This window comes from Triturus cristatus, chromosome 5_2 (assembly GCF_964204655.1).
Source record: "Triturus cristatus chromosome 5_2, aTriCri1.1, whole genome shotgun sequence".
NCBI lineage: Eukaryota > Metazoa > Chordata > Amphibia > Caudata > Salamandridae > Triturus > Triturus cristatus.
In genome coordinates, this window is record NC_140588.1 from 983275432 (window position 1) to 983288117 (window position 12686).

Sequence of the window (12686 nt, forward strand, 5' to 3'; positions counted from 1 at the left end):
GGTGGACCATAATCACACACCGGCGATCACATCATTGGCACGCCTCGCAGACACGCTAGGCTTGATAGACATGTGGAGACATAAGCCAGTAACAAGGCAATAGTCCTACTTTTCAGGAGCACACAATGTCTACTCGCGACTGGACTACGTGTTCTCCCGTTAGGTGAGAAACGGGAGATACACAAAGCAGAATACTTGGCGAGGGGCCTATCGGACCACTCTCCAATTCATATATAAATGGGGGAGAGACAATGCTGTGGGAACGCGCAATGACAATTAAATGCATGGGACCAGCAAAACATGACGAAAATTAGGGGCCTTAGGGCAGACATGAAAATCTTCTTTGAAGAAAATCTAGGATCAGTAGACTCAGAGGTAGTAATATGGGAGACATAGTTTTAAGAGATAAGGCCCAAAATCGTCTAGTGTGGCAGAGGAAAAAAGAACAGGAAGATCTAGCCCGACTAGAAAAGCGAATCTTAACCCTAGAAAAACAAATCCTAGAGGAAAAAGATTCTCGGATACTCAGGCAGCTGGTAGATACACAACGACAATACAAAGACCTGGTGACCTAGGCCTCTAAGGCACGGGCCCAGGCGACCCTACACAAACTCTATGATGTAGGGGACAAGTCGGGGAAACTTCTGGCTGGGCTCAGTAGAAAAGAAGTAGAAGCTCGATGACTAGAGCGTATCACTGATTCACAAGGGGAGGCACAGGTGAAAGATGAACAGATAGTGCAGAAATTCTCATCCTACTACAGAGACTTTTATGACGCCCGCCCATTACGTACGACTAATGACATTGAAGAATACATGGCTGAGGTGCATACACCAACACTTGACGACACAGACCGGATGGGACTGGAAAGCGACATTATGATTGAGGAAGTTAAGACTGCAAGAGCCCGAATATGCCCGGGAAAGACTCCAGGACTAAATGGCCTACCGGCTGAGCTATTTGAGACGTTAGCCCTCACCTCTTGACTCTCTTTATAGGGGCATTTGAAGAGGGCATCCTCCCTCTAGATCTCCGTATAGTCACAATAATACCAATCCATAAACAGAGGAAGCGATTCATACCGCCCAATATCTCTCCTTAACAAAGAGGTGAAGATTTTGGCAATTATCCTGGCCGCAAGACTACGCCTGGTGATAACAACCTTGATATATTATGACCAGTCGGGATTCCTCCTAGGCCAAGCTACTAGGTGGAACCTGCACAGGACACATAATTGGATGATGACTGTCAAAGATCGAGACACCCCACATCTACTATTATCACTAGATGCATAAAAGGCACCAAATTCAGGAAATGGGTGGGTCTACTATATAAGGAACCCAGGACGACTGTTTGGGTGAATAGGTGGACTTCCATGGAATTCCCCATACGACGCGGGACCAAATAGGGCTGTCCCTCCCTTGTCAGCACTGCTTTTTGGCTTTCCAAATCTTTTATTGAAAATTCAAAATTAAATAATACAACAACAAGCATAAATAAAAAAGAAAAGAGAAGTGAAAAACTAGTAATGGAGAGAACGAGGGAGAGAATTGGGGAAGGCAGAGGAGAGAGGAAGTTGACAGCGTTAAAACATACATCATTGGGAGCTCAGGAGTATCAACATGCTAAAACCAAAACCAAATGCAATTACATGACACGAATTTTCAACTGATGACGAAAAACATTCCAGGTCTAAAGCAGTAAACCTAAGAGAAAAGGTTAAATAATGCAAAAAATAGGAAAACTGACCGCGTAAGAGAAAAGGTGCTTTTTGCCTTACAATAGAAACTTTAACCTGCTCAATTCGTCAACACTCCGAGATACAGGGTTTGCAAGTTAGCCCAAAGGACACCGTGGTAGAAAAGATCTCTCTGTATGCGGACGATATACTTTTATATGTTACGCAACCTGACACAACGATCCCTGTCCTATTCCACACAATAGACACATACGGACAACATTCGGGTTGCAAAATCAATTGGCATAAATCGGTGATCTACAGCCGGGTGAACTGATTACATGGCCCACACTACCTAGGGATCTATAGGTGGCACATGATGGCTTCACCTACCTGAGAATCTTTCTCACCACAGACAGAGACCTCTGCTACAAAAAAAACATTAAACATATACTTTCGTAAACATATGGGAGCCGACTGATCTAACCCACCCAGCGCAGGACTGGGTAACGATGGGAACCGTGGTTGCTAAAAGAAATATTGCAAGGAGGTGGGGATCGAATGAGGTACCTACACTGCGAGACTGGTGTAAGGACATGGATGAAGCCATGGTAGCAGAAAGGGCGGTGTATGTGCATCGGGGGTGCCCCCAGAAATGGGCAAGAGTCTGGGGAGATTGGAATAAATTCAGAGGGTATATTTGTGACCCACCAGGATTAGACAATGTACAAAGGTCAGATTAGAGATGTTGGAGGACAGGGGATGGGGGCGGTAGGAGGGAATGTTGTCGGAAGTTCACTGGAGTTGTGTCCACGTATTGCTTTCATACAGGTAAAAATGTATTGGTGCGGCCAGGATATAATGTTGTAAAGATCATGCGAATTGTTGATGCCCTATGTTTCTAATAAAAAAATAATTTAAAAAAAAACAAACAAAAAAAAAAACATATACTTTCGAGCTTCAAAGGGGACGAACAACCATGGAAATTATTACCACATACTATATTGGGTTGTGCCGCCATGTTTAAAATGATGACTCTACCCCAGTTTCTTTATGCCCTGCAGAATACATATTTCCCCGTCCCACGATCAATATTTTGTGAGATTGAGGCGGAGCTACGCTCCCTGGTTAGGGAAACAACCTAGAATAGCACTACATACTTTGCAGCGTAATCAATATAACGGAGGGCTATCGCTGCCGGACATAGAAGCTTACTGCCAGGCGGAACATTTAACCCCAATAAATGACTGGATACATACACCAGTGGACCATGATACATACACCAGTGGACCATCTGACCTATAGACTGGCGAGGGACACTGAGTAAGCGTACATTCCATCATTACTTATATGGAGGTAGAGGCAAAGGGACACTCCTCCCAGCCACCCAAGCCACTATCGAGAAATGGGGAAGAGCAACAAATGTAACTGGGTGGGACCAATAACTCACTAAAGAAACGCCTTTATGGCACCGTACCTGGCTGAAAGAATTACACAAATTGAAAGTATTCGGGAAGTGGGACTCCATCAGTATTTCCACGATAAAGAAAATTTTAGACAAAGGCAAACTTAAAAACTTAAAAGCTTTAACACCCTCAAAGCAGAATTCACACTATTCGCAGTTCCTTAAATATGCGCGGATTAGACATGCATGGCACGCAGAAAATATAGATGACTCCCCCTGCCAGACTATGCACCCCTGGAAGGAAGGATTCTCCAGGAACACATCATGATTAAAGCAGTATCTCTCACCTACAAGACCCTGAATAATAACGCTCCAGACAGACTAGGCAAGCTGAGAACTACATCGGAAAACAATATACGCACATTAGAGAATGTGGACTGGGAGGTAACCCTGATGCATGCCAGAGAGGTAGCAATTACATCCAATCCATCCAATCCAATACAAAATATTACATAGGGCCAACTACGACCAAGTCAGACTACAGAAGACAGGCCGAGCAATGGATCCAAGATGTCTACGATGTGGGCGAGAAGAAGGGGACTTTTACCATATTATCTGGGACTGTGTTCGGATACAGCCATATTGGAAGAAGGTAATACAGGAACTGAACAAAATATTAGACTGCTATACCCTTAGACCCCAAATTTATCCTACTGGGAATCCTAAATGACATAGACGTGGATATACCACAATTAATCTTTAGTACACTTGCACTAGTAGTAGCGAAGAGAGATATAGTGAGATGATGGGGCAACACAAACTCGCCCACAATTCGGGAATAGAGAGAAGGGATGGATATGTATATCGCGGCCGAGAGGGTTGCATATAAGGCGAATAGATGCCCCAAAAAAATCCACAAGGTCTGGGGGGGATTGAGGAAATAATATGGGCCGGATATAATAGATGCAGACCACGTGGGTCTTGGAGAGGTGTCCCTGACTGGACCAATGGACACTTGAAGATATTTCGGAGATGGAAGGGAAAGGAACTGATATGATAAGCTTACAAACTGGTGTTAATTCATGCCTGGCCAAGTAATAAAGAATGTAGTAAAGGAAGTGATGTGGTGATGCTCCATGGAGTGGCGAATAGTATGTATGGTATTATGCAACTGTAGTTTTGTTTTGGATTCATTGTTTTGAAAAACAATAAAAATAATAATAAAGGTAAATCTTAAGAAAAGATGTGCTTAGACCGATAAAGGTTACTTTATGCAATCAAATCTTCATCTTTTGGGGTAGTGCAAAGCACTAAACCTTGTGTTAATTTAAGTGGAATGGGCACTTAATTTGTATCAGTTAAGCTTTAACCAGTTTTCCCAGATGGTGGAGTTACGATGGGAATGGTTCTTCTTCATGAAGCTGCTACTTCTGACATGGACGTTGGAAAGCGAAAAAGTGAGTACTCATCTTAAATAAACCTTTAACGCCTCAGAGCAGGGTTCCACCTTATTCATATTCAAATCTTATTACATATTTTTTATTCTTTTAAATATAAACTACTTTGATAAATTATCATTTTTCCACTCAATTGTGATTGTAATGATGAGTATTTCGATTTTAAGCACAATTTGTCAAAAGAAGTCCCTGCCCCCTCCCACCCCAACATTGTCAAATGTGCAAAAAGGTAATTCTGTAAATGGCATAAACCTGTGATGAGGTTATGCTTGGTGGTTTCTCTAGTGTTTTAGAAGTAATAAAAAAGGCATAAATCCTCCATATTTTAAGTGCTCAGCTGAGTAGTGAAGTGGCTATGTCCTTAAACTACCCTTCACTAACTAACTTGAATGAAATTGAACAAGTCTAGAGTTGCTTGTTGGTGTATCTAGGTATCCATTTAGCTCTGCTTTGAGCATATATATATTTCACACAACTGAGGTAGAACTCCATTATTTATTCTATGTCCACATACTTTCATTTGGCATCAGAAAACTATTATCTGCAGTTTCTCGCCTTTCTTAATAGATTGCTAGTTAGAGGGGTTGACTTTGTCTACTCTACCATGTCCACCCCCTTCTGGAAAAGATAACTGTGTCCACCAGCCTTTTTAAGTGCATGGAGCTGTGTTGAGTATTTGTAATTCAGTCCTATTGTAAGAAATGTTGACAATTTGGTTTAAAGCATTCATATTCCCAGATCAGCAAGATCCAACTCCCTCACCTTCCTTACACACAGCACATTTGTCTTAAGGTTAGATACATAAGGCCAGAAAGATCAGACCAGCAAAGGTACTTTGTACAACTACCCATTGTGGTGTTAAAATTGACTTCCCCTTGCATCTCTTACTTTATTCATCTCAAATCTCACCTGTTTACTCTGTCCTTCGACTTTGAAACCCCCTGTTACCTTGTTCCCGCCATAAAAATATAGTGATTTATTTTAGATATACCTCTTATACTACTCTGTCACAATCATTAAAGGGCACACACTTGATCAAGTTTGGACAGCCAATCCCAACACGTCCACTTTGTCGGTCACACCCTGCACATGGTCTGATCGTTATTTAATTAAATTTGCCATCTATAACATCATGGCCAAAAACACCCTCTACTGGAGGGGGAACAGAAAGGAACTGGAATAAAATCAAGACAACTTTATTCCTCAATACACTGGCTAATACTGTCCTGTCCAATCAACTATCCGTTAATCTAAGCGATCAAAGTTTAACAGCATGGCTGTTAGCTGCTAGAAACAAACATGTACCTCTCGGGAAAACAAATCTTGCCCGATGTCATGAAGCCCAGGGATGGTTTTCTGCCGATCTCAAAGCCCAGAAATGAGCTCTACGGCAATTTGAAAGGAGGTGCAGACGCAATTACTTGTTTGAGGACAAACTGACCTTTCTAGATGCAATGAAAAACTATAAAAAAGCTATTCTGACCGCTAAAGCTGCCTACTTTTCCTCTAAAATCCTAACTGCTACTAAGAAGTACAAAGAAATTTTCTCTATGTGTTAACAAGCTGTCCATTCCTGACAGAGTAACAATAAAACCCACTCCCTCTCAAACCCTTTGTAATTCCCTGAATACCTTTTTTATTGGAAAGATCACGAAAATCAAGGCCAGCATTCTGATATGTCTCAACCCAGAGGCTAGCTTCATTGCACCTAAAAATCCTTGCATCTTCAATCAATTCCCAACAATAAGCAAACAGACATTTTTGGATCTGCTATCCAAAATAAAATCAGGCTCCCCCAGGGACTGCTGCCCTCCCGGCATCTTGAAAGAAATATTCACCGCACTTCCCGGACCAGCTCTATACATTTTGAATGCGTCATTGCTCCAGGGCCATGTTCCCGATACCTTCAAGGAGGCAATTGACGTCCCCCTCCTGAAGAAATTAGGAGCTGACCCTCAAATCTTGACGAATTACTGCCCTATATCCTTACTTCCATACCTGGCTACAGTCTTGGAAGCCTATGCGACTAGGTGCCTATCTGTATTCCTGAAACAGTCTGAATATCTTGATCCCCATCAAGCAGGGTTCCGCCCAGCACATTCCACTGAGGCGTTATACTGTCTGTATTGGATACCTTCCGGATGGAGGCCGACACTGGTTCCCCGCAGGCTCTGATATTGCTTGATCTCTCTGCAGCTTTTGACACGATCAACCATGGTATATCGGTCGAGCGTGTCAGAGATGCAGCGATCCAGGGATTAGCCCTTGACTGGATCAGTCCCTTCTTGGAAAAACGCTTTCAGTCAGTTCGCATTGCTCCGTTCACTGCGCCAAAGATGAGGACCACATGTGGAGTTCCGCAGGGCTCACCACTTTCCCCCCTCCTGTTCAATCTCTATCTTCTCCCATTGATACGAGCCTTGAAAGAGAGGAAAGTCTGTACCTTCAATTACGCTGATGACTTCAACTTATATTCCCCATCGACGACTCCCCTGACTGTCCACAACTTTCAGACCACCATGCTGTTTATCAGCGAATGGATAAGCAGCAATCACTTAAAACTCAATCCGGATACAACTGAGCTATTCCTAACTGGGGGCAGCTATAATCCTTGCAGCCCACACTTTTGGCCAATAGAATGGGGTCAACCCCCCATCTGCCGCAGCCAAAAATCTTGGAGTAACAATTAATTGTGATCTCACCATGAAGTCCCAAATAGGATCAGTGATATCAACTTGCTTCTACCAGTTGCGGAAAAAGGGAAAGATCAGAAGATTTCTCACTCAGGAAGCCCTGATCCAGGTGGTTTTTTCCATGGTTATGTCCCTTATTGATTACGCCAATTCCCCATACTTCGGCATTCCACTTTACTTAGTCAAACGTCTGCAACTGGTACAGAACCAGGCAGCAAGGCTGATTTTCCGGGAACCTGGGCAACAACATGTTACCCCCCTCATGAGGCAGCTGCACTGGCTCCCGATCACACAGCGATGCGCCTTTAAGGTATGCTGTCTCATCTTCAAGTCTCTGAACGGAAGGACCCTTAAATTTGTTGACAGCCTTATCCAAAAGCACTTACCCAGCCCACAAGCACCTTCTGCCAACTCCCTCTTTTTAACTGAAACGCCTGGGCGGCGCTAGATTTGCCGTCTTAGCTCCAAGATATTGGAATTCTCTTCCCCTCCAAAGTCGATGCTGCACTGACCTCCTGGGTTTCAGGAAGATCCTCAAGACCTGGTTGTTTACTCAAGCCTACGAGTAAGTCCTCAGGGCTTCGGCACCTCTTAGAGTAGCGCCATGAAACCAATCCGGTGTACGTGCGCTTTATAAACCTTTTTAACGTAACATACTACTCTTGACATCCTTGCCTGAACAATGCAACTGTGCATGCATGGCATGTATTGCCAGTCTCTAGCTTTGCTGCCCTCAGGGTCCAAGTCCACCCTATATGACTAACCTTGATAAAGAAACTAAGTATGGAATGATATTCCGGGAACGGTAACCAGTGTCGATATTTTCTTGGCTCTTTCGTCAATCCGAGCACTGGTCCAGAATTTTTAACGCCGTGAATCCTTTATTAGACTAGAAAAGATGTTTAAGGTATGCATGAACTATCCTATTTGCCCTCATTTTGTGGTTGGGGTAGGATAATTTATGTAATACTGCAAAAGTACTGATTGTGCTATCAAGCCTGTGCTTAGGAGCACTAGGGAAGTGATTCTGAGCTTGTCATTCCCATATTTCAAAAAACCTTTTGTATTTTCAAAGGTCAGAAAACATGCCAATAAAAGCAGACTTCCGTAATTCCAAGGTGTCTTCTGATCAATCCCAATGGGAAAAGATAGACTTTAAAACCAGTCAGAGGTAGAAGAAAGGTGTAAGTTCTGTAGTTAAAAAAAAAAAAAAAGAAAAGAAAAAAAAAAGTGCCTCTTATAGTGAAAACGTTTCAATTTCCAGATTGGATGGATTTGTTGAAATTTTGAATTTGCTTTGACGAAATAATTTATCAAATGGTGAGCAGAGTAATAGTGCACAAAAACTGCCTCTCGCATCCAAAAGCTGTAGCTCACGGTCCAGTAGGGAACTGCTGCCTGTTTTAGGGATTCCCAAGCAACGTAATCCCAAAAGATAGGATATCCGTTTCAGGAAAGTTATAAGATATAAAGTGGATTCAGTTTGCTGATTTCATTAAGAGGGGGTCTATAATTGGTACCAGGAAGTGAACTGCAGGATGATTTAGATTTTCAACATTGTCTTTCTCAAGCTTTTCATTTGAAGTTTCACAATAGGCTTTCCTTTTGAGGACTTTGTAAGTTGTCTAATCAGTATCTAGTCACCTGTAAAGCAATGCACAGAGTATGCATAAATTGGGTAGATTGTATGAATACGAGGCTTATGGCTGAATCATTGTTAAAGATCCAGTGATGTAACAATTTAAACCATTCCAGTTGGAAACTGTGAGAAGTTGGCATGGCATATGCCGTCCACTAGTTATAGTGGGCACTTTGCACCAGTCCAAACAACCCATATTGATTATTAGGTTTAAGACCACCTTTATTGAAAGCTATCCTAGTGGTAGCTATGGAGAGCAGCCTTCAGGCTAAGTCTTGAAGGAGTGTAAAGCAGCTTGGTTTACCAGATTATAACCTCTTGAATTACTAAATGAAAGGAGAACCACACAAGGTGTATATATATAAAATATATGTATTTATTTCTAAACACTCTCTACTAACCTCTTTATGAAGTTAGAGAGCAAGGCACACAATAATAAAGTTATTAAACAACAGTAAATAGTACAATATACAATGGGCCCCAGGGGGAGACCAAACCATATATTAAGAAAGTGGTATAAGAACCACGACTTGACTAGACACAGTGCCTAGAGCACGTAGAATCGCTGGGACCCCAAGGAACCACCCAAGGCAGTGACACAGGAGACCCACGGGGGACGTGTGCAGTGTGAAAACACAGCCGGGAGCCCCGTACAATTCAATAGGAAAGTCGCCGTTGGAATTTTAAAGAATAACGACACTTAGGAGAGGACTTTGAGAAAACCCCTTTAGACTTGGAGGGTTCGAGGGCCAGCACCCACAGGAGTACCGGAGTACTCGTGTTACCTCACCCAGGGAAGCCAGGTACATAGGTGTCAAATGGTGTCGGGAATCGTCGTTGATTTCAGTGGCGATGTGCTGCAAAGTGCTGCTGCTTTGGAAAGGACAAGTGTCCGGTGTGATCCAAGCCTGGATCAAAGATGAGAAGAACCTGAAAGCAGAGGGGACAGAGTCTGGGTCACTTGCCAGTGACCAGGGGCACGATAGACGAATGCCCACCGATGTCGGGTGTTTCAGGTGTGAAGAGATGAAGCTTGACTCCACTGCCACGGGGACCAGGAGGCGTTGACGACTACCACAGTCCGCAGACGAGCTGTCCCACGAAGGATGTCTTGTGCTGGGGGGTCGGTTTCCGGATTGGAGACCAACAAGCCTTGGCAACTGCAACTCACACGGTGAGAGAAAAATGGCTGCGGTGTGGACCAGCAAGGTCCTATGGACTCCCCAAGCGATGGAGAGTCAGGGCACGTCTGGAGCAACCAGGTAAGCCTGTTGAAAGTTAAAGTACCCTTCTCAGGGACCCACAAGTTGACAGACAAGGGATCGCGAAGGGACCTCGAGAGGAATCACTAGATACCAGCCCACGGGTCACTCGAGGAGTGTAGGCCAGCAATCTTCAGTGGAATCACTGCTCGGGGTCTGGACTACAAGTAGCCCAAAGCACAGCCTCAGGGATCCCCAAGAAGCATATGCTGCTGCAAATGGTTGCGATATCCAGGGGTTCGCGAGGGCTTTAGATCTCAGAGTTGTTGAGAGCACGGATCGGCCGCAGGGAAGCTTGTGAACCCACCTCCTGTGTTGCAAAATCTTTGGTGTCCTTCGGGAGCAACGTCGATGCAAACCGGACAGATGCGTCTTTGGTGCTTGCCTTGCAGGGGAGTAACTCCTTTACTCCAAGAGAGATTCTTCGGTCATCCAACGTTGTGTAGATATTAGAAGTTCTGGGATTCCATAGCAGAGTTTCGTCCAGGTAAATCTAAAGTCCTGTTGTCAGGGGGTTCCTACTTTATATCCAAGGAAGGGGTGGGACAAACTCTGGGGACCCACCTATGAGAGGGTCAGGACAGAGGGGTGGCTACACCCATGTTCTTTGTTCAGTTTCGTGCCAGAGCAGGGGGTGTGTGCGCCCCTGCAACCGGTTTGAGCTGGACTATGCACAGGGACACCAAATGTGCCCCCAGTGCAGACATCAAAGCACTCTTGGAGTGCACCCACCCAGCCCCAATACAATAAAGCCTGCCTGGGAGGTGGTTACACCTCCCTGTGACAGGAAACCTATTGTCCAGGCCTCCCCTGCCGGAGTGTCGTCCAGCAGCAGGAGGGCAGACTTGTGTCTGTGGCTGGCAGCATCCATTTTGTGATGCCAGGGTCTGTTAAGCTTGTAGTGGGTGTACTGGTGGTGCCATGTCTCTCCCTCTAGTAGGGTGGAATCATACCTCCCACGCCAGTTACTGGTGTGGAGGTATGATTCCAAGGTGTTTGACACCAAACACAACATGTTTCCATACAGCCATTACAAAGTCAGCATTTACTGTGAGGTTATAATGCACTTAAGAGTAGATGGTTTGGCTGCATCACAAACCACCCCAGAATAAAGGCTCCGAAAGCTGCAGAGGGGCTCTGCTCATGCATGGTCACCCTCTCACCTGAAACCCAGCACCCTGCCATCAGGATTAAGGCCTGCCATAGGGGTGACTGATCGCTTTACATGTGCAGTGATATGGAGAGATATAGGTAACCTATATCTCAGTAAGGGGTGCATACACCACTTTACACAGGCTGCTGTAGCAGACCTGTTGTGTCATTTTGAATGGCTTCTCAGGGGTGGCACAATACATGCTGCAGCCCCTCGTAGGCCTCTGGGGTACCTATGCCCTGGGTACATAATATACCATATAGTAGAGACTTATAAGGGTACCCCAGAATCCAATCTGTGGTGTACCTAAAGTACATGCAATCAATTTAGAGTGGAAGCAGCTAGGCTGGGGCCCTGAATAGCAGGGTCCCAGTCAGACTAAAGTCGAAAAACAGTGACACATCGGCAAAAAGTGGGGGTAACCATAAGAAACAGATCCTATTCTCCTACAAAAACTGCCTCACTTCTTGGAATTATGTTGCAGCATTGCGTGCCATTTTTCTCTTTTTAATTGAGTAATTATAGTATTGTTTCAAAAATGTAATTTATGTTATCAAATATTGGAGTGTAGCTGTAGGTACACTGTTTTCTGGATTATTGTATCCTAAATTCGGTTACTTTTTAAATATTCTGTTTACCTTAATGTTTGATTGTTTTTTTTTTTCATCAAATAACGTTGTTTTGCAATTCAAGCAGTAAATTAACATTTCTCATGTATAAACTAAATGTATTTATTTATAGTAGGCTAGTGTGCAAATCACTCATCTGAACTATCCTGTTTAAGGATAGAATAAAAGAGCTCATCTTGAAGTCAGGATGCCACAACAAATGACTTGGCAGACTAGTTTGATTGGTAGTTTATGGATTATTTCTCTCCCCAGGGGATATAACTCCAGAGCCAAGCAGTAATTTATTTTCATTTGTGGATAAATGAAAGCAATCCAGCCTTTAGATTGTTATGAATCCTTCCTTTTTAAGTTTGGCTATGTTTAAGATCGATTTAGTAATACTTTGTTAGTGGAATCCCACAAAGTAGAAGACAGGCTGTTATTCTTTTACGGACTGTACTCATATCTGTTAAACCTAGCGTTCTTCATCTTGTTGTTTTCATTGATGGCTTGTGACTTACCTGCATTTCTCCTATTTCCATCCTGTAGTAATGTGCATGGCCGGCATAGGCTTGGTTGTATTATTCTTCAGCTGGTTGCTGTCTGTCTTCAGGTCGAAGTACCATGGGTACCCATACAGGTATGTAGATTTCTTGTGGCTCACTGGCATTTTGCAAATATGCAGCACAAGGAAAATTTACAATTTGGTTATCTGAGCCCAGTATGATTGGTTGCTTTTCTTTGTAATGCTATCATAAAATGCATTTGTAGATTGTTTTGCCATTTGTAGA

General features: G+C 43.6%; 1 protein-coding gene across 1 annotated transcript in view; it reads left to right on the forward strand.

Annotated features, from left to right (window-relative positions):
• The window catches only part of MAGT1 (magnesium transporter 1), a 143918-nt gene that overhangs the window by 96702 nt on the left and 34530 nt on the right, over window positions 1-12686 (forward strand). The window contains exons 8-9 of the mRNA XM_085608234.1: window positions 4466-4540; window positions 12445-12535. Of these exons, the coding sequence (XP_085464360.1) occupies window positions 4466-4540; window positions 12445-12535 (166 nt within the window). The remainder of the gene's footprint in view (window positions 1-4465; window positions 4541-12444; window positions 12536-12686) is intronic.